Source organism: Neophocaena asiaeorientalis, unplaced genomic scaffold (genome assembly GCF_003031525.2).
Source record: "Neophocaena asiaeorientalis asiaeorientalis breed wild unplaced genomic scaffold, Neophocaena_asiaeorientalis_V1.1 scaffold77, whole genome shotgun sequence".
NCBI classification, from domain to species: Eukaryota; Metazoa; Chordata; class Mammalia; order Artiodactyla; family Phocoenidae; genus Neophocaena; species Neophocaena asiaeorientalis.
The window spans coordinates 1,293,682-1,316,938 of record NW_020174645.1 but is presented as its reverse complement, the minus strand read 5'-3'; the positions used below and the strand labels follow the sequence as shown (position 1 = coordinate 1,316,938).

General features: G+C 45.1%; 1 protein-coding gene across 1 annotated transcript in view; it reads right to left on the bottom strand.

The window, feature by feature from the left end:
• LOC112408739 (transmembrane protein 132D) overlaps positions 1 to 23,257 on the bottom strand; it is a 651,963-nt gene that overhangs the window by 464,967 nt on the left and 163,739 nt on the right. Inside the window, exon 2 of the mRNA XM_024758481.1 lies at positions 12,188 to 13,064. Within this exon, the coding sequence (XP_024614249.1) occupies positions 12,188 to 13,064 (877 nt within the window). The remainder of the gene's footprint in view (positions 1 to 12,187; positions 13,065 to 23,257) is intronic.

The following is a 23,257-nucleotide window of genomic DNA, read 5'->3' as shown; positions in this document are numbered from 1 at the left end:
TGACTTCTGGCAACCTGGTGGATATGAAATTGAAATGTATGGTAGTTTTAATTTGTTCTTCTCTGATTTCTAATGAGATGGACTATCTTTTCTATTTATTGGCTACTTTGTGTCTTTTCTTCTGTGAAATGTCTGTTCATATATATATATATATGGTTTGGTTTTGTTTTTGTTTTTTTGCGGTGCACGGGCCTCTCACTGCTGTGGCCTCTCCCGCTGCGGAGCACAGGCTCCGGACGTGCAGGCTCAGCAGCCATGGCTCACGGGCCCAGCCGCTCCGCAGCATGTGGGATCCTCCCGGACCGGGGCACGAACCTGCGTCCCCTGCGTCGGCAGGTGGACTCTCAACCACTGCGCCACCAGGGAAGCCCAAGAATTACTTTTGCTTTATGCTTCTTCCCAAATAAATTCTTCCTCTCTCTTATATCGTTGTACTCCCTCCCTCCTTCCCTCCCTCCTTCCCTTCCTTCCTCCTTCCCTTCCTTCCTCCTTCCCTTCCTTCCTTCTTGCTTCCCTTCCCTTCTGAAATCTATTTACATAGATGGACTGCCATTTCTCTTGTAATCTGATTCATGCCCAACTTGGACAACTCTGATCCACACCCAGGCCTTCGATTTGTGTGGACAGAACATGGATGAGTTTTACTCAACATACATTATCTTACAAAATATACACCAACACCCGGGTTTTCAACAGCCTGGGGTCACGGAGAGAGGAGGAGCGTTCAGGCAGGGCTTTGATGGATGGAATGAGGACCTGTTCCCCCTTCATGCTCTGTGCCTGCGTCCACTCAACGCTTTGTGTGTGTGTTGAGATGGGAAAACGGAAAGGGAGAGAGGGTCAGTCTTGTATTTCTTCCATCTGCTTGGAATAACCCTGGGCTTCAGGTCACACCTCCGATTCATCCCCGGGTCTGGGATCCTTGCTTTTGATAAAGATACGCATCCCTGGATGATCTCTTTTGTCATCAACAATCCTTCCACTGCCCAAAATGAGAACAGAAAAGAAATACGAACACTGAGTTTTCACATTTGCATAAGGCGCTCACAGCCTGGAGAGGAAAAACTATTATCTTGCCTCTCTGTGTTCTCTTTCTTCCGCCTCTGGCTCTTTCCAAAGTTGTTAACATATTTATGATGTTTTCTGTTTGGGCAAATTCATTTCTGCGTTGCTTACGACCCTTCTGCCTTTGCTCCCAGCTGGGGTTGACATAACTGACAAACCTTCACGATTGCCTCTGCTTCTGGTACAATATGGAGTTGATGGGAAAAGATATTCTGCTTTCATAAAAATTATCTTTTCAAACAGCTACACCCACAGGGTCAAGTCAGGGAACAGAAACCACAGCAGATAACTGACCGGAAGGGCTTTAATACAGAGAACTAGTTACAGAGGGGCTGAAATTGCTGGCACAACAACTAGATGATGGTGATGCAGGAAGTCTTTTCTCCTCGGGTCAGAAGGACAAAGCAAAGAAGGAGGGGACATCATAAGAGGCCATCGGCAAAGTCTCCCTGTAGGATTTGCAGCCATGGCACAGGCTGCCTGGCGGGAGCCGGAACCACGGATGGACGAGCTTTCTGGCCTGAGCAGGGACCGGGGAGCAAGACAGAAAACTACACTGACTTCTCCCATCTTCCCGGCCACAGGATTCCTGCCACTGGGTCCCACTGGCCGGAGCCCTCAGAAGCCAGATCTGGGTAGCGTAGGGCATCTGGGAAATGCAGGTTACAGACGTGCACCTACTGAGGGTCACAGCAGAGCAGGAGAAGGGTGAGCTGTAGACTGCAGAGCAAACAGCCGCAGCGCATCACCTCTGTCCTTTCGCAAGTAGAGCTTACTGGCGAAATTCCCTATGATTGCTAACTACTTACTACTGCGGCTAACAGACTACCCTAAAACTTAGTGCTTTAGAGCACCACCATTTTCTTATACATCACTCTTTATGCACCAGGAATATGAGCAGGGCTCAGCCGTGAGATGCGTCTGCTCCACCTGGAATTGGTGCGGTCCCCTGGTGGTACTAAGCTGTCCGCTAGCTGACCGACAGCGGCCAAGACAGCTTCACGCACGTGTCTGAGGCCTGGACAGGAATGGCTAGAAGATGGGGATCACCAGGTCCCCCCTCTCTCCATGGAGCTTCAGAGCTTCTCATGGGATCTCCCAGAAGACGAGCTGGACTTCTTACAGGCGGCTCTGGGCTCTAAAAGCAAGTGTTCCCGGAGACCTAGGTGGAAAGTTACAGCTTTTTAGAGTGTCTAGCCTCAGAAGTTCCAGATCCTCACTTCTTCTATATTCTACTTGGAAAGCAGTACACCGAGGCCAGGTTCAAGGGGCAAGAGGTGGGGAAGAGAATCCAAGTATATAAGCCACGTTCAGGTGTCATCTCTCTTTCAAAGAGGCTTTGAAGGAGGGGAAACTGCACACTTGGGGTCAGACGCACTACGCTGATTTTTGCACCTACATCACTCAGCTGATTTCTGTCTTACTCTTGAGCTGATGCCTTCCCCAGGCCTCTGTTTGTGTGTTGATGCCGGAATGATTTCTGCTGGATTTTTTTAAATCAATTTACTTGCATACCTTCAGAATTCAGGAGACAGAATTCTGACACCTGGGTCCGCTCTCCTGTCTCCTCCCAGCAGGTGCTGAGTCAGTCGCTTTCCTAAGTGATCCAAGGAAATGCCTCTTCAGCAGCTTTGAACATGCTCCGTCGTCTGTTTCTTCTTCATCGTTTACGTCGGAGGCGACCTGCGCCTTGTGTTAACACGGCCCTCTTTCAGAATGAATGGACACTGCTCAGCGTGAAGTGACCCGAGGTCATCTGTCTGCATTTCAGCTGATACCTGATGCGTCCCTTGGGTGACTGGTTATTTCCTAAATGCCTGCTCAAGGCTCACCTGTCGTCTTTCGTTTACACCATCAACACCCGGAAAGCTAAGAGCCCAGAGACTGAGGCTCAGTGACCTTCGATGACCTTCCCAAGGGTGCACAGGCAGTGAGGATGCCAAGATGGGTGCCCGTGGTCCTGGCTCCATGCCCTGTGCTCTTCCTCATAAACCCATGTGGTCTCCGAGAGGTGTGCCCCCTGGATCTGAAATTGCCACTCCTTGTGATAATTACCAGCGTCTGAAGTGCCTGGACGGGCCCACAATAATCCACCTAGCATCCTTCGGAGCTCTTTACACTGCAGTGACTGGTAAGCCTGACAGATGCTCATGACGGTGGACACACCTTCAACTGTCTCTGCTCCAAAGCACTATCTTAAGTTGGCATCTTAACCTGCCAAACAGACCCCGCCATGGTCTCTCTCACAGCACCGACTACTCAGTACAGGGCTGGGTCCGTGTCTCTTAGTTGCTGTTACATCCCCAGCACCAAGCTTCACACTCAAGAAACGTCTCCTCAATAAGGGAAATGTTTCAGGTAATTCATTCTCTTAAGTGCTTTTAAAAAGAATGAGATTTAGGAGTATCGGTGTCTACCTTCCCGCCTCGCATTGATGAAGAGGGATTTTCCAAAACATGGGTTCTGGGATATAGGTCAGCGAGGGCGAGTTCTCCGGACCTCAAAGTAAATGCGTTACGAGCTCTAGGGCGTCTGTCAAGTTATTCACCTCTTGTGTTTCTGTGCCCAGTTCTGGAAAACACAGGTGATAAAAGCACCGACTTCGTGGGGTTGTTCTGAGGATTAAATGTGTGAAAAATATTTTAAGCACTGAGAACAGTGTCAGACACAAGTAGATCCTTAATAGCTGCTGCCTATTATTATCACCATTATTATTATATTCAGCTATCTCCCCAAACTTCCCGGACCCAGCACATCACTCCTGTGTTCCCACGAGTAACCCAGAAGAGGTACAGAGAAATCACATCTGAAGGTGCTGGGAGAAGGATATGAAGACATTCCCTCAACAGCCTCTGTGGCCAGCCAACCAAAGACCACCTTGGAAATGGAATCTCCATGGATACCAAATGAATGAACAGATGACACTAAAGACAGAAACCCATCCCCAACTCCTCCCCACCTGGCCTTGTATAAACCTCTACCATCTCCCCACTCCTTTCCACCCCAGAACACAGAAATGTGACTGGAGGCAGGGAGAGGCCGTAACACTCTGAAATGGCTGAGTGTTCTCACCCAACATGTATCTACCTTTGCTCACCCAGATTTGCAGACCCAAATTCACACCAGCCGTCAGAGCAATCAGCCAGGTACAGCCATGATACACTAGTGAACCCAGCCCTTTCCCTCCAGTGGCTTTCAGTCTGGTTGAAAAGGAGACTGTCAGGTGGGTCTACCATGCAGGGGATGTGATAAGGTCCTTACACAGAGATGAAGGTCAGCTCAAGGTTACAGAGTATAAACAGCAATGAGCAGAAGCTGGCATAGCCAAAGAAGATCACAGAGAGCTTTGGTTGCATGACTTTGACCCCCAGAACCTCTTCATCTTAAAACTGCAAGTTGGTACCCTTGGATCAACATCTTCCCTTTTCCCCCTCCCCTCAAGCCTCTGGCAGCCATCCATCTATTCTCTGTATCTGCGAGCTTTTGTTAGGCTCCACATATAAGTGATAGTATACAGAATCTGTCTTTCTCTGACTTACCTCACTGAACATAATGCCCTTGGGGTTCATCCATGTTGTTGCGGAAAAAATAGACATCACTACGTCGAAGAGGCTGTCTGCTCCCCGCTCTTCACTGCAGCATTATTCGCGATAGTCAAGACATGGAAACAACCTGAGCGTCCACAGTGGATGAATGGATAAAGAAAATGTGATGTATACACACAATGGAATGTTATCCAGCCATAAAAAAGAAGGAAATCCTTCCATTATCTTCTAGAACTCCCAGCCCTGCCAAGTTGGCCAAAGTCAAGTTCTCTTGCTCGTGAGACAAGCCTCCCACTAGAACATGGGAAAAAGATTCAGTGAAACCTCAGGCAACTTTCCCAGTACCAATCTGGGAGCACAGCTGGTGCCACCGTTGGTACTTTCCTCCTTTCTTCTTTTCCCCCAAGAGGATCAGAGCTGTCAACCTTGGTCAAAAAGAAGTATCGCCAGAAAGGAACCATAGCTGTCAGATGATGGAGGGATTCTTGAGTCGGAGGCCACTATGGATTAACATCCTGAAATGCGTGAAGCCCGTGAAGTTGTGTACAGAAAGGCTGTGTGTATTGTTACACAGCGGAGTTTGCACATACATGCAATTATGTGTGACTCAATTATACAGGGTGGGGGGCACAGGGGACTGAGAGAGAGAGAGAGAGACAGAGAGAGAAGGCGGTTTAAATAGTTAAATTTCTAACTTGACCATTCTACTCAATAAGCATAGCCCAGGATAGCAAGAAGGATGACACGGACCCAATGGCTCCCAACTCCAGCTGCATGTCCGAATCTCTCGGACACCTTTTTAAAAAGACTAACACCAGACACGATATTGTAAATCAACTATACATCAGTTAAAAACAACAATAATAAAAGAGATCACGAAAAAGACTGAAGAACCATTTTTTTAAATCTGTTCACAGTATAGCCAGACTGATGACTTAAAGAAACGCACGTGCAGGCATTTAGCTTCATGGGTATTTTTGTTACGAAACAAAATACTAACACCAAGGCTTCACCCCGAGAGGATCTTAGGAGCAGTCACCACTGGAAGCAGTGGCCTCAGCTCATCTCAGCTCCGGGTCCCTCTTACAGCACAAGTACCCTAATACGGCTGCACCCGACCCTTGTCATCTTGCATACATTACATGGCCTTGAAATAGACCAACCCTCTCACCTCAAGTCTCACAGAAGAACCTGCTCTCTGGCCCCTCCCTTAACAGCAGGTACATGGAGTGGACTCATGGAACCAGTGACAGCCATTCGATCCCCCAGTAGCCGACGGGTGTCCAGGGCGGGCCAGGTGGTGCATGAGAAAGGAGGAAAGGGCGGTGAGCAGACCGAAGTCTCTGCCCTCCTGCAGCACGCATTCAAGCAGAAGTAAAAACGTGTGGCAGGTACAACTTAAGGGATTTTCCAGAAAAGCTGGACCCTACCCAGTGTTACCTTCATTCTAAACTGGGAACCTCCCTCTGCGTAAGAGCTGAGTTTTTTTCCCGACAACCAGGATCATAGTTTTTCACTTGCAGGGGTGATTTTATCCCCGAGGGGACATTGGGAAACAGCTGGACCCATCTTGGGGTATCAAAATTCGGGGTTGTGTATCCAGTGGGTTGAGGCCAGGGATGCCGCTAACCACCCTACTATGTACAGACCGGACTGCCCCTCACAACAAAATATCATCTGACCCAAATGTCAATAGCTAAAGGCTGAGAAATGTCTACTCTTTTGAATTATAACCCAAACTGTAAAGTCAATCTCCAGAAGCCCTTACTGAAATAAATGAATGATTGAATAAATAAATACATGAGGGAGAATAAACAAATTTCACCTGCAGGATTCCAAAAAAAATTACGTAAATATACCACCCACAACGAGGCAGCGTGTAATTCCGTAATTGTGAGCTGTGGATCATCACTTCCTTCTGGAAAATACAGTATAGGGAGTGCAGAGAAAAGCAACTTTACAGACGAAAAACCTGAGAAATACCACCCCAGCCAGCGACCAAATTTCACATCAACACTGATTAAGTCAGGGCGGGAGTACGTGTTCTTGATACAATGCAATGAAAATGGCATTTTTCGTTTGTTTGTTTGTTCTTGAAAATCCCAATTGGCTTTTATTTCAAGATGATGTGCACAGAGATACACCTGATGTCTTTGTGCCTTTACCTGTGCTGTCCTCTTTGCCTGAAATCCCTTTTTTTTTTTGGCCCATAAAACCACTACATAATCAACAAGGACCTACTGTACAGCACAGGGAACTCCACTCAATATTCTGCAACAACCCACATGGGAAAAGAATCCAAGAAAGAACATATGCACAACTGAGTCATCCCACTGCACACCCGAAACCAACACAACACCGCAAGCCAACTACACTCCAATCAATACAAAACAAAAATCAAATTAAAAAAAAAAAAAACACTACATATTCTCCACTCCGCCAGGGCCAGGTCTTACTGTCTCACACTCCTGTCCCTTAGATAGGGACTCATCTCTCCCTTTTACTCATCTGTGTATTTCCTGACTTCCTCAATAAATGCTTCTTCAGTGGAAAGGTGAAAGAGAACAGAGGGGATGATTTTAAACTCTTGTGGTTGGCAGACGAATAAAAACAACACTTTATCTCTGTGCTGTTTTACCCCCAAACCCACTACTTCGCTCTCATCACGAGGAAAACATCAGATAATCCCAACAGAGGGACGTTCTTCAAAAAGTCTGAACCCGGAAGTCTCAAAGCTATCAAGACAACAGAAACAAAGCAAGTGTGAAAAGTAGTCACAGTCAAGCGTAGTTAAAGACATGATGACTAAAGGTACATGATATCCTGGGTGGGAGCCTGGAACAAAAAAGAGGCCATCGGGCAAAGACTGAGGGGACGTGAACGAGCGTGGACTTCGGTTAATAATAATACGGGTGCACTGACTGTGACAAATGAGCCATGCTAACGAAAGATGCTGATTACAGGGGGAAACTGGCCACCAGGCACTTGGCATTGTCCTGTACTGATTTCACAACTTTTTTTGTAAATCTAAATACATTCTCAAACAGGAGCTTTATTGAAAAGAGATGGAACGGCCTCCTTTCTCTGTCTGCCTCTCACTCCATCCCACTCCAGAAGCAACTCCCTTAATTCCCACCGGGTGACAAACGGAGACGCAGTGCCAAGCACAGGTGTCACGGACCTGTGCAGGGTTTCGAGATACCCAACATCATCCTCTCCTTAAAAGCACCCAGTTTTCTCAGGAGGGAAACACTGCCACCCCGGGATATGCTCTCAGTGAAAGATGACTCCAGGAGCCCACCTCTCATTCTGGAAGCCACACCGGCTCCCTCTCCTACCCCGGGCACAGACAGCAAGTAGGTATGTGAGCCACTGGGAGCTTCCCAAGAGTCTTTGCACCTTCGATTATAGTAAGAACAGAAGGAACTTCTGACGGAATTCGTTGTGCCGGGCCGGGGAGGGGTGCTAGGCAAGAAGGCTGTTGCATCTACACCAGGGGCAACTTCCCCCTCCCACCCTGTGCATTGCCAAGGCTAGCGCCCCCGTGCCTTATTAATTCTTGAGACCCAAAATATACATCCAACTAATCTTTCATGTATTTATTTTCTTAGATTAGCAGGCTGGGATTTATGGCCTGCAGCTGAGAATATTACTGGCTACACCAGGGCATAGTTTACCTGAAACAGAATAAGAAGAGATCTTTCCCTGGCCCAAGGCAGGTTCAAAAGCTACATCATTCGGGCTTCCCTGGTGGCGCAGTGGTTGAGAATCTGCCTGCCAATGCAGGGGACACGGGTTCGAGCCCTGGTCTGGGAAGATCCCACATGCCGCAGAGCAACTGGACCTGTGAGCCACAATTACTGAGCCTGCGCGTCTGGAGCCTGTGCTCCGCAGCAAGAGAGGCCGCGACAGTGAGAGGCCAGCGCACCGCGATGAAGAGTGGCCCCCGCTTGCCACAACTAGAGAAAGCCCTCACACAGAAACGAAGACCCAACACAGCCATAAATAAATAAATAAAAATATTTAAAAAAAAAAAAAAAAAATTAAAAAAAAAAAAAAAAAAAAAGCTACATCATTCAAGTGAATCGAGTTCAGGGCCAAAACCACCTCAAACCACCACATATTATTTCTAACAATTGAGATTCCCAGACCACCAAAGGATATCTTTTGAGGCTTATCAACCCCAGGCCCACTTTGTCCCCTTGTCAAATATTCTCACTTTATTCTCTTTCTCTTTTGTTTACAACTCTTATCTTTGCAAGAATATCTACTTGGTAATAATGCCTTATTCGGAGATGGCCTTAGGTCTGACCACAGTCTGGGCACGAGATTCTTAACAAACTCTTGAGTATTTAGCATGTAAAACTGTAAAGACTTCAGCGAAGTATATGTATTGGTTAATAATTAACAATATGCCCATTTGTTCATTCATTTAACCAATCTAAGCATATCTCTGACTTTGAGAAAAGCACCCAGGCATCTGAGTGCCATGCCTCTTTTCTGGACCTTTCCACCTGCATTTCCTGGAGTATCAGGGAACCAAGCTAATGCTATGCAAATATCTGGCTTAAGGCTCACATTCAGATCTGACAACCAGACTCCTTTGAAACTGACTTCCTGTGGAAAGAAGCAACCAAAAAACAGGTGGGAAAGATGAGCAAGAAAGAGCTTTCGAGGCCTTTGATTCTCCGGACACGTAATCAGGTGATGGGAGACCTAGGATGCTTCTGACATTAGCTCTCTGTCGGGGAAGGAAAGGAGATGGGGTGGTGAGAACATGCAAGAAAGGGTACAAGTGCTGTGGGATGCTTCTGTTGTCCACTGGAAGGAAAACATTCTCTGAAATTAAAAGGGATCCTTAGATGTCTAAAGAACAAAAGCATTTTGCTTTTCTTCCTTTGTGGAGGTCTGCTTTGGAAGACTCGAGCTCCAGGAGAGAACAGAACTTCTAAGATGACAAGCAGCCCCATCCTGGTTTTCCTCTGTGCAGTGATCAATGCACACACGTGCACCCTCCCAGCTGTTTCTGTAAATTGCCCTTACGGATCATTTGCACGACAAAACTTGTTTCCCAGAATGGAAGCTGAGCCCCTGTGTGTAGCCACAGAGTCACCCAGAGATCACGGGCGCAGCAGTGACAGGAAGGTGGCAGTGGGTGGTCAAACCCTGTCTGCAGCAGGAGTCCTGTTGGAGGCAGGTAATTTGGTCCCCCCTCCCCCCTGGCCATCCTTAAGCGGTGAGGGAAGTCCTGCTGACAGCTGATCTATAAAACATTAGCCCAGCTCTGGAGCTCGTTAGCACTGTCACCGCCGAGTCTAGAAACAAGTCACCATTGCTGAGGAAAGCACCCAAGGATACTTGGCTGGATCCTTCAGGGTTATTTACAGCAGGTGGCCAGACAGAGCAGGCTCGAGCTAATTCTAAATATTTGGAAGCCACGCTAAACGAGTGTCGAACTGGCTTCATTAAAAAAGATACACAGTTTCCTTATTTTCTAATTATGACAATTCCGACTAAAGGCTAATGACATTACCAGATCCAGGTTTCCCTGTCAGCTGTTTTCATAAACAGATAAGACTCATTCCTAATTAGAGCATGGTACGTAGTCAACAGACACATTATTAATGCCAGCCTTTAACAAGACGGAAAGTGTGCCACTTTACCAACTTAAACACACGTTCGTGAAATATTTACTGATTTACTCTTGTCTTAACCAGAAAACTGATTTTTTTAAACACCTTTCTAATTGATGGACTCTGAACACATACGCTTTGGCTCTACATCCAAAATTTTCCAATCTTTTGACTTGGAAGTGGAGCCACCCGATCTAGATGCTTCAAAGGTGCTTCTTTCTGAATCTGCAAAGACTTGGATCCTTTAGATTATGTAGCCCAGGAGCAAGTTTCTCCGTGTCACAGCTTGCCGATGACAAGGCAGCCCTCAGGACTCAGAGGAACACCTCAGTGGGCAGTGGATTGTGGCTGGATGCACAGCTATTTGTGAAATTTAATTCTACATATATAACCGATTCCCAAAAAACCCGATGTGGATATCATCTCCTGGAGAGTTAAAACTTTAAGAGATTCTGGTTCGTAAACCAGGGTCCAAGAAATCAACAGTCAGTAGTTGACAAACAGAAAAAAATGTCGGAATATGAAATCACATGACTTCTCCTTATTCAGAACCTTGAGTTTCCATCAGCAAAATATTTCTCTATATAAACAGCCATCTCCACGAAGAATGTTATTTAAGAGCGCTGAGCCCGAGAAAACCGAGCACAGAGCTAGCACACCAGCCCGAGGGTCCACGACCAGCTCAACCTAGGTCTGATTTCTGAAGAACAGAAGGGGGAGATCATGAGGCCTCAGACCCACAGATGTGTTTATGTGCCCTAAATCCCTGTGCGTAATCCCCAGATGCGCCTCCAACCCCAGCCAAAGGTTTTACCTTCCAACGATCAGCCAAGTTCAGTCATGAGGTTAATGCTGTCTATGGGTTTCTGTTTCTTCAGTTGAGATTAAAAGGGAATTCCCAGCACTAGGTCACAATCAACAAAACTCAAATGTGCGAAGTATAAGCAGAAGAATGACTCCTTTCTTAAACTCACCCATCCCTTAACAAACACAGAAAGAAAGAAGTTTAAAAAAAAAAAAGAAAGAAAGAATGGGAAAGGGACAAGAGGGTGATCCTTACTGGATGAACTTTAAAAACCAACATATAAATGTGTATGTCCACGAACACTCCTATGTTCAGAGGTCACAAACAAATTCGATTAGATGGCACTTCAGATCAAGTTTCTGGAGTACGTAGCCGTGTCAGGACATATTTAGTGACCGAACAACACTTATACCAAGTAGCTGTTATAATTAGACTCATCTGTGTTTAAAACAAACGAACCAAACAACTGGTATGAAGATCCAGTGAAGCCAAGGCAAGTCGCTTCCCTCCCATACTACATTCCAAAGAGAAAACGCACGCATTCTTTTTCCCAGAGCTCACGGTACTCACTTTCAATGCCTCGTCTTTGGTGTAGTCTTACGTTAAGACACTCGACGAATTCTACTGGATAGCCTTCACACTTTCTGCTCTTTTATATTTTGAGCAGTAAGCTCTATTTCCAGAGAGAAACAAAATGGTAACTTTGAGGTTGGTACCACAGAGCGCACTCAGAACTCACACGTTTGGAAGAGATTTTGAGTTGGCACAGCTGCATCCCGTATCCTTCCCGACAACTGTCGCCATCCCATTTGCAGGCTGATTTCAACTGTGAGCCATTTATCCTAAAACCTGCTGAGAACCGCCTGAGCCAGGGCAAAGGCAGAACACCAGCCTCCTCCCGGCTTTTCTGGGATGGCCCGGAAAACCTAGGAATAAGAAGGTCTTCACCGCCCAGCTGCCGACCCGGAGAGATCCAGCTGGTCTCTCGATTTGACAGTGAACACGGAGCCTAGAAAACCTGGAAGGATGCTTCTACCCCGGACAACGCTAACACATCTCTCCGGATCAAACAGACAGGGTTCCCAGAAGCGCCCTCTGACCTTGGAGATGCTACAGGGAGATACTCCCAACGAACTCACCTCAGCGTGAAGCGGTCCTCGGTGCAGTCTTTGGAGATGGAGACGGGAAACGTCAGCACATCTCCCTGCCTGACCGTCTTTGGCACGTACTGCACGGCCACGTGGTTGTCCAAACGCAGCTCTCTCAGGGGCGGCCGGCTCGGGGTCTGGTAAAGAAAAACACTGCCGATCCTCTGCAAGGGAGGCCCCGACTCATCGATGTCGCTGCGGCCCGTCCGCATCCCTCCGGCTCTCCTGGCACAGTCTCCGCGCTCGTCCCCGGGCTGCAGGGCGTAGTAGAGCTCCACGGGGCTGCCCTCGAGGGGCCCGGGCGACTTCTTCCTCCCGGCCACCACCGTGGGGGGCCCGAACCAGCCGGCCGGGAGCTCCAGCTGCGCCACGCACAGCCCCAGGGCCCCCTGCAGCCGGCAGCTGCCCCTCACCTCCCGGGTCTCCCGGAAGGCGAACACCCGCAGGCAGGGCAGCCTCTGCGCGGGGCCGGCGTCGTCCCAGTCCCTGCCCACCACGTGGAAGAGCACGTGCACGCGGGGCCGGCTCAGGGAGACCTTGTCCCGCAGGATGTGCGCTTTCAGCTTCCAGTTCAGGGAAAACGTGCTGGTGAATCCAAACGGGCTGGAGGGCAGCATCAAGTCCTGGGGTACCACCTGCTCGATGGCGAAAGGCCCGTAGCTGGCGTTCAGGACGGGGAACCTCTTGGATCTGTAAACCAGAAAGGACTCCACGCGCGACTGCAGACTGGAGTTTCTCATGACGTCCTGGTTGGCTTCCTTCAGGAAGAAGGACACGTCCGCGTGGTGGATGTGGTAGGTCACTGGGAGGTAGGTGGGCAGCGAGGAGAACCTCTGGATGCTTTCCAGGATGCCTCGGCTTGCCACCACTGTCGGGAGGAATTGGGGTTCAGGGGTTAGAAACTCCAGGGCAAGGGTACCAATATTTCAGACCTCCTCCCCCCCTTTATAAGGATCGCCTTGTCTTTGCACTAATTACGCAATCCTTTATTCAAAAGGTCTTACTTAAATCAACTCATCTTATAGGAAATATATTTCTTCAAAAAAATTGATGCCACTGGAGTAGACAACAGGCATCACTGGCCATGCATAGAAGCTAAGTGTGCAAATAAATAAACTTCAAATCATGCCTTTAATTTTCAGCTAGCGGTCCTGGTGCCCTTAGGAGGCGATGGGTTATGCCTAAGACTTGTTCTCTTTTCGTTAAAGGGAGAGATCCTCATGAGAAAGGTCTTAAGAATGTGCCGGCATCCAACAGAGAAGGGCATTCCCATTAACTCAACCAGATGGACCAAGATTGGAAACGAGAATGACTTTCTCGGCATGTGGTCTGAGGCTGTGTCCATATTCTACCCAATACTATTTTATGTTCCACCAGATACACACGCTGCACGTAAGGACTCACTGACCATCGGGAAATGATAAAAGGACGTTAAGGTGGGCAATCACATAGCAGTTGGACATCACACACTTTCTTGGGGGTTAAGCTGAGAGATGGAGAGAAAAGACCTTGGAAGGATAATGCTAGGAGGAAACCTCCAGAAACAGATGAGATGGGCTGACCACGTCATGTCGGGTCCATGTGTCCCTAGAACCCAAGAACCAAGGGAAGCCCATCACTCATCCTTCGTAAAAGCTACGTTGACCCCAATGCACAGAAAGCGTTCTTTTTTTTTTTTTCTTACTAAGCATATCCCTCCCTCAGGGGGAACATTCCAAAATCTTATTTTTACACTGTGCCTTATATTCTGGAAGAAAAACACGGACACAGAAGTTACATAATTCAAGACCCAACTTAACAGGCTTTAGAAACGGAAATTATTGGCTCTGGGATCACTGACTTTCTAGGCAAAGCTCCACAAAGATACCTGAAGCCCTTCTCATTAGTCGCCCTGTAATTATCACTGGTTCTTTTGCAGTAAAAGCAACGGAAGCCCTGACATTGATCGGGCCAAAGTTTACAGAAGGCTCACGTGAGCACACTTGCCGATGCACGACGCCTACGTGAGCCTGGACCCCTCTTGGCTGTTGTCTGCGAACAGAGAAGGAAGCAAAGGACTCACAGAGAAAAAGGGGTCTTGACTGTGGCTTTGCTGCACAGATCTTGAGAGAGAACAGGCAAGTCACTGAGCCTCTCTGCCTCTCCTGGACTGCTCTGAAGTAGGAGGGCACCAACCAGAGTATGGAGGCCCCCATCCAGTTCTAACAGTGCAGGACACTCAGCTGTGGTCCGTCCTGCTTCTGGACAAGAAGCCAGCTTGACATACACTCATCCCGAGTTGATGGACAGCCCCGAGGGAAGGGCTCCCTCAATTCCATGGCATCACCCAACTCAGGCCAGGCTGAGCGCCCCAGTTCAGCAACGAAGGTGTCTACGGCCCTGAACCATTTGAAACTTCCAGTATCTGAGCAGTTTCGATTCACCCAAGCCGTGATTTCGTATGATTCAACCTAACACATCAGAAATTCTTTTTCAAACATCAGAATATCATAGACCTCACAAGAGACCTCATTCCTTTATCAGGACTACATTTTTCTTAACGTTCTGGAAATCCCTCAGGATTTATATTTTCAATAAACGTGTACTGTCACATGTGAGTTTTTCATGAAGCTGAAGCACAGGCAGTGAGTTTCGTGCTCATGTTCAGGGCTGAAGCGTTCTCCTTCGTCCCATCTCTGGGTACCACTTCCCCTCCCCCACTGTGCTGGCTATACTCCTGTAACCGCTCAGGCTGTGTCACAAATGTCACTTCTCTGGAATGGCTCCTTTGACTGCATGATTCTGCGTTTCTATGCACCAGCGATGTCCTTCTGAAGACCTCATACTTCCCTATCATAGGACGTCATGCTCTTTCTGTAATTCCCTTCATGCCCCAGTGGGTTATATGCAAGTGAGCAGAGATGACATATGAGCCTTTTCTCTGTTTTATTCATCGTCCTTAGAAGAGCACCCGACAAATACTAGCTTCTCAGTAAATATTTGAAAAATGAATCAACAAATGAATTATGCTTCCAATATTAAAAAAGCAGATTATATTTTTACATCAGGATTTTATATGCTGTCTCCTCCATTGCCATCACTCTGTAATTAGAATCCTCCATCCTTTTATCCCATGAAGAGCTCCATGTAATCTTGGTGATAAAAGACCTACATCCATCACACAGTGCCCCCTGATTCTTTTTTTTCTTTTTTAATGTCACTGGAGTACAGCTGACTTACAATGTTGGGTTAGGTTCAGGAGTACTGCCAAGTGATTCAGTTATACATGTACATGTATCCATCCTTTTTCAGATTCTTTTCCCATTTAGGTTATCAAAGAATACTGAGTAGAGTTCTCTGTGCTACACAGTAGGTCCTTGTTGGTTATCTGTCTTATATATAGTGTGTGTAGATGTTCATTCCAAGCTCCCAATTTATCCCTCTCCCCACCCCACGTGTCCCCTTTGGTAACCCTAAGCTTGTTTCCGAGATCTGTTTTGGTTTTGTAAATACATTTTTAAAAATGATACAAATGAACTTATTTACAAAACAGAAACAGACTCACAGACGCCCTGATTCTTATAAATGCATCTTGGCACCACTCGGGTTGTCAACACACCAGCCTGTCATTCATTGTAGACACTGCTGAAGCCAGATAGCCAGGTTATAGATAGTCAAACATTAATACCAGACACCAAGGCTCCGTGAACTTTCCTGTTGGAACACCTGACCCCTATTTGAGTACACCAAACTTAACTGTGCAACTAACTACATATTCCAAGGGCAGTGGCTGTGGGTCCTCTGACTTTATTTGGGAAAGCAACCAGGGGGACACCATGGGCACCATTCAAAGGGAAGTCATTTCTAAGCTTCATTCCACAAAGGGCCTATTTGTCTTTTCGCCTGGTACCTGACCTACATGTTTACTGCTTAAAAATGCTCCAAGTTGGGGGCTTCCCTGGTGGCGCAGTGGTTGGGAGTCCGCCTGCCGATGCAGGGGACGCGGGTTTGTGCCCCGGTCCGGGAAGATCCCACATGCCGCGGAGCGGCTGGGCCCGTGAGCCATGGCCGCTGAGCCTGCGCATCCGGAGCCTGTGCTCCGCAGCGGGAGAGGCCACAGCAGTGAGAGGCCCGCGTACCGCAAAAAAAAAAAAAAAAAATGCTCCAAGTTGACCTAAAGCTAGTGTTATTTCCTTTTTCTGTCTTTTTTTAAAACAAAATTCAAAAAATAATGTTCCACCATGCACAGAATAGATTAAGAAGTAAAACTTAAGCTCAAATCCCCATGGGGGTGGCTATTATAACCTACGAGCACCAATTCCACATAAAAAAAAGAGCAAGGTATCAAATAACAAAGAAGTTGCACGTGGTAAATCGCACTTCATAACCCATTAAGAAAAAAATTACATTTGATTTTGGTGCTGTGACTTTATACGCTTATTTGAAAGAAAGGGACATGTTCCCATCATTAAGCAACGCAGTGACACTCATAGAGATTTTCTATTAATTTACCATTTTGAAAAAATAATTTCCCCTAAATAATACCTTTATGAAACCTGAGAAAGACGGTGCTTTGAGCACAGACTTTTAAAATTTCCCCTGAGTGGACTCAAAAGCAGTAACTAAGGGAATATGGTAATAAGTAAAAATCTGCGTCTGTGTTGAATATTCAGTGCAAATTGCACGCCCTGGCCTGGGAGAATTCCTGAGAAGTTACATGGGATACCAATGCCTCATGCAGAAAATACAGCATGGTGAGGGTTGCCAGATACAACACACAGGAAACCCAGTTATGTTTCCATTTCTAATTGACAGAGATGTTGCATGGGGCATGCTTATAACAAGAACAAAATTTGTTGTTTATCTGAAATCCAAATGTTACTGGGCACCCTGAATTGTTGTTGGCTAAATGTAGCATCTCTAAGCATGACATCATAAGAGAAGACGATAGCCTGGTAGAACTACCTTGATATTTCTAAGAGCAAAGGCCACTGTATCCCAGGGATGCCCCGCACTGGGTAACACTGATGCCGGCTGCTGACAACATCTGTAATCAGCTGGATTGAAAGACTCAGGAGTGAGTCGGACCACACTGTGCAGAAAACCCCAGAATCAGGGCCTCTTGCTAATGTGGAACAGGAGGTATGACACAGCCTCAGTGTGGACTGAATCCAAGCCAAAGCAAAATGACTTACAGGAACCTGGTCCCCAGTGTAGCAGCTGTGCCAAACTGAGAGAAGGGACAGTACCAGGAACGCCAACGCATCCCCACGCTGCTCAGCCTACTGCATCACCGATATGGGAATGTAGGGCCAGCGCCCTTCCAGGTGCACGTTTCATGTGCAGCTCTAACAAGAGCAAGTGGAAACCAAATGGAAAGAAGAGGAACCCACTCCACTGTGTCAGGGAAATTCCAATGCACTAGAGGCTACCCTCATTCAAGGACAGCTAGAGAGAAGGCAAATACAGACGAAAAACGGAGAATAAAATGTCTGTTTCATAAATAAAAACTGCACAATCAAAGGAGGGCATTTGAAAGGGCACTGAAGAGATAGAGGAACAACAAAGCTGTGAAGGGTAGTTACCACAGAATACTGATGTATATTTTACACAGAATAACTTCTATGCTCTCGCTAATCAAGAAAATCCAGGACCCTTGTTATTTTATAATGAAATAAGACTAAGATGGAAGAAGATATGGCAGTGTTAAAAGTAAAGGATTTTAAATGGTTTCAGAAGCAATAAAAAAGATATGAAAAAGGAGAAAATTGAATTTATCCTGTGAAAAAGAGAATTTGTGAAGCTTTCCCTAGAGCTAAATGGAAAAGACAAGAAATGAAAATGATGGTCAGTGGCAGGCCGCAAACATGACACACATTAGATATAAATGCAGATAGCAGGGCTTCTAAGAAAGGAGCAGAAAAATGCAAAAGAAGCATCATCAAAAGACAATCGAGAAAGGAAAACAGTCCTGGGGTCAAAATAAATAAATATTTCACTGAATTCCAAGGAAAACTGGAAACACCACCTTTTAGGGATTTCCTAAAGCCATTTCTTAATGTCAAGGATAAAGAAATAATTCTATAAGTGCTTATTTAAAAATAAAACAAAAATTCAAAAAGAAAAAAACTGGCTTCAGTTCTATCTACTGTACAAAATTAAGTCTTCAAAATGATAAATATTTCCATAAATCTGATGGAGAATGTTCAAATTGAACAACTCCCTAACGTAGAGATTTTCCTGATAATACGTGAAGACAGTAGGAAGATGCAAGGCTACATCCTATCTATCCTTCCTTAAGAAAAAAAAACCGAAACACTGAAGCCCATTATTCAGGCAGCCAGGAGGTGGTTAAAGTGTAATATTCAGGGACAGGAAAGTCATGACATAAACATGAAAACATTTAAACATCGAATAAATTCAAATACAGTTTCTGTGGGGTTTTTTTTTTTGCGGTACGCGGGCCTCTCACCGCTGTGGCCTCTCCGGTTGCGGAGCACAGGCTCCGGACGCACAGGCTCAGCGGCCATGGCTCACGGGCCCAGCCGCTCCGCGGCACGTGGGGTCCTCCCGGACCAGGGCACGAACCCGCGTCCATCGGCAGGCAGACTCTCAACCACTGCACCGCCAGGGAAGCCCTCAAATACAGTTTTAAATGCAGGCAAAACCAACAAGGTCAAAATAGTTATTGATCAAAGAAAAACCATAATCCAAACATTATATTATTTAAAAATCATAAACTTGGTAAAAATGCCAAAAGAAACATGAAAAGAAAAAAAGTAAAAGGGTACTAATTTTGTATATTCATAGAAGTGGCTTTGTTTTTGTCAATGGTAACCAAATAAATATATATTTAACTATAATTTTTTACAAGTTTAAAATCAGGCTGTTTGGCTTACAAATTGGGAAGGGAGAGAGAGAAAGAGAGAAAACAGAAGACAGCTCATTGAGTGATTATTGAAAATACAGAACATAGATCATCAAGAAAGAAAAATGATAGAAAGCATAAAACATGATGAAAGGAGTAAGAACAAATTTGTTAATTATGACACTAAATATAAATGAGTTAAACTCTCCTGTGAAAAGACAAACACTGTCAGGATGACTCAAAAATTATAAGATAATGAGTTTTAATTGTCTGCAAGAGAACTCCTAAATAAAGTGACTGAGAGATTTAAAAAAAAAAAAAATCTGAGCATAGACATTCCATAGTGGGTAAAAAAAAAATAGCACAACTTTGATATCAGAGGATAAAAAGTAAATTCAAGAGAAAAAATAACTACCTGGGTTAAAAGTCTTAATTTTTATGGAAAGATACAATTCACAATGCATGTATAGCAATAAATACTTTAAGCAAAAATATATCTCCAAAAGTAATATAACAAATCTCTTAAAGTTACAAATGAAAAATTGATAGTAACAATTTTTTTGGAAAATATTATATACCTCCTTTCCTAATCTCGATTTATGAAGGATGGAAAAGTAAGGCTAGGAAGTTATAAATAATATAAATTATGAGGTTGTAATTTCTACAAAGGATACTCTTATTTATACTCTTCATGGACTCTTGCCAAACATCATATACAAAGCCACAAGAAAACCTTTAAAAAAAATCACAAAAATAACTTAGATTGTATTCCTGATTCCATGAGCATACGTAATCAAAATATAAATCAATAACAAGAGAAAAATAGAAACACTGCTCCCTGCTTGGAACAAAAAACTACTAAATGGTTCTTGGATGAAGAATAAAAAGAAAGCTTTTAATTACACTGTATTTACAAGATACTGAAAGTGACATCAGTGCGCATCAAACCACATGTGAAGCAGCCAAGGCTGTAGTCAAAAGCAAATTCATACAAATCTCATACGTGAATCTCATACATTCATATAATGAAATTGATAAATTAAGCATTCTACTCAGGAAAAGAGAAATCCCAAACAAAACAATCCAAAACAACAACAACAAAAAATTCTAAGGAAAAAAGGATAAAAAGGAAGAAATAATGATATAAAAGATTACAAAATTGAGAATTAAGCCGAAGAAGTGCTAAATTTAAAAAAAAATTTATAAAATTGATTGTTACAGATGGCAGATTAAGATCATTCATTTACATATGCTTCCACAGAAAAATCCTCATTGAAACAGCCTAAAAGAAAAAAAAATAGAAAAGGTGGTATAAATCTGAAAGCAAATATAAAGACAGGATCAATGGGCCAGAGATACTGATGAAGTTCTAAAAGTATCACAGATGGGGTGAACTGGCCCCATATTATGGTCATTTGGTAACTGTATACTCAGTTTTACTACAGAATCTCTTACTTTTGTCTGCTTTATTTATCGATGTCTGAGAAAGATGTGTTAAAGTTTTTCCCAGAGATTTTGAAACGGCTGAGTTCTTGTATTTCAAACGATTGACCATACTTGTCCTCAATATGTAGGCACTACATTAGTATGTCTTATGTCTCCTGTTGCCAATAATAAAAACTTTCCTTTGGTCCTTCTTAATGCTTTTGGCTTTGAAGTGTATTAGGGTGGGCCAAAAAGTTCGTCTGGGTTTTTCTGTAAGCTGTTACAAAAACCCAAACTTTTTGGCCCACCCAATATTTTCTTCCCGAGGTTAAGACAGCCAACCCTGTCCAACTTTTCCTTGTTTTTTGTAAGCATTTTCTTAGTACTACTTTTTGCCTGCTTTTGTGTCACTGTGTCACTTTTCTTAGTGTCAATGTCGGAAAAAATTCTGATTGTAAGCCTTTGTTTGACTGATATGTTTGAATTTATTCCTGCTATCATATTCTATGCTTAAATGTCCCACGATTGTGTGTGTGTGTATGTGTGTGTGTGTGTGTATGCGTGCGTGCTTCATGTCTTCTCTTTTGCTGGGTGGATTTTTATGTGCTCCTTTTTTCTTTCTAGAGATTGAAAAATGCTATAGAGGTTCTTGATTGTCAAAGAACAAATATGCATTCAAATTGATTAATCATCAAACAAAATATACAAATTTGAACTGATTCATAACCTTATCACCATGGCAAAATATTCTGGAATTTCTGTTTAATAAATCCAAATGAAAGACAGTTAACTCCACTCCAGTCTTCTCCCTTAAAAGTTATATTGGAAAACAACAAAATCTTAACATAAAGGAAAGAAGACTTTCTAGCTCCAGTAAAGTAGGAATAAGAATGCAGACCAGGGCTTCCCTGGTGGCGCAGTGGTTGGGAGTCCGCCTGCTGATGCAAGGGACACGGGTTCGTGCCCCGGTCCGGGAAGATCCCACATGCCGCAGAGCGGCTGGGCCCGTGGGCCATGGCCGCTGGGCCCGCGCATCCGAAGCCTGTGCTCCGCAGCGGGAGAGGCCACATCAGTGGGAGGCCCGCATACCGCAAAAAAAGAAAAAAAAAAAAAAAAAAAAGAACGCAGACCAAAACTCAAAACACAAACAATATCCAACTTAACATGAATTGGATAGCTTTCCCCAAGAGTGAATGAAGGTCTCTTCATGGACCAGAAGGGTCTAAACATGCTTAGAATGGCAAGACCTAAGGAGGTAGCAGACCCCACAACAGCTGTGGTTGATGGGGAAACCCTGGCACTTCCCTGTTTCCTGTGACCTCGCCGTGTCCCAGGTGAATGTGTCAGAGATAAGAAGGAAAGCGGATGGCGTTACTGAGAGCTGGGACACACTATGTATTCTGGGAGCTTCACTGCGTTCCTGAAAGCCCCAGACTGAGATGAGAGGTATGCCTCTAGGAACTTGGATTAGAGGTAGTTCAAGACACAAAGCCAAATCAAAGTGCCTAACTGGCTCAGCTCACTCCCCTGGTTCCCTCTTACTCCTGGGTACCAGGGCTGCCCTATGCAGAGATGAATAGTCAACTGTCCCACCCAACCCCTAACACATGCTCAGCTGATGACCTGTACTTCGGAATCCACCAGACAGGAACTCTCTCATCTTCCCTCCAGCAAATCTGACAGCAACTTAGAATTTGCTACCCATCTTTGCCTATGATGATAAGCATCTCCTTTTCCTTCAAAAATCAGTCCTTAAGGTCCAGCAACTTTTCCTTCTCAAGCTTCCACATCATCTATTTCTCCCTCTCAACTGGATAGCTCATCGCAGTATAAAAACCTAGTATACTCAAACTTCAGAAACAAACAAAACTGGCCTTTGACTCTGAATCCTTTGTTCTCTACCACCTCATCTCTCTGCTTCTCTGTATACATATATGTAGGTATACAGTCACTACTATAAATATGCTTTGTGCCTGTTTATATTTATGTCAATGATCGTAGACAGCTCCGTAAAGATGCATGCACACACAGATGCACACACAGTGTTGTCTATGGTCACTGTCATGGGCCATATAATGCCTCCTGCCAAAGATATCCACAACCTAACCCTCACCTGTGACTACATGACCTTCATGGCCTAAGGGACTTTGCCAGTGTGATTAAGTTAAATGTTTTGAGATGGGAGATGAGCCTGGTTTATCCAGTGGGACCAATGTCATCACAAAGGTCTTTATAACAGAATGTCAGGAGGTCAGAGAGGAAGAAGATGCTTCTTTCTGGCTTTGAAGATGGAGGAAGGGGCCATGAACTAGGGCATGGAGGCAGCCTCTAGAAGTTGCAAAGGCAGGGAAACGATTGTCTTCTGGAACCTCCGGAAGGAATGCTTCCTGGGGAATAATTTTAGACTTCTGACCATTGCCTTCCTCTTTTCATGATTGGAAGTGTCATTTACATTGTTTTGTATTATTTTCCCCCTTTTGTAGATAAGGTAATCGAGAGTCAAAGGAACGGACAACTTGACCAAGGTCACACAACCAGTCAGCGCCCAGGGGGGACTGGAGAAGGTAGGTCTAGGGCTGGTCTAGGGCTGGTGGCTGGACCTGGCAGGTACAGACTCTCAAGAGCTGATTCTATGCATCTCCTTCCAGCTCCACATCCAGTAGCTTCAGGTGGGTAGATGCCAGTCGCCCATGGTGGGAGTGTTTACACTATGGACATTGGCAAACCCTACAGACCAGGTGTCCATCCTCCCTCCCATCAGAGCCAGTGATTAAACATTGATCCTACTG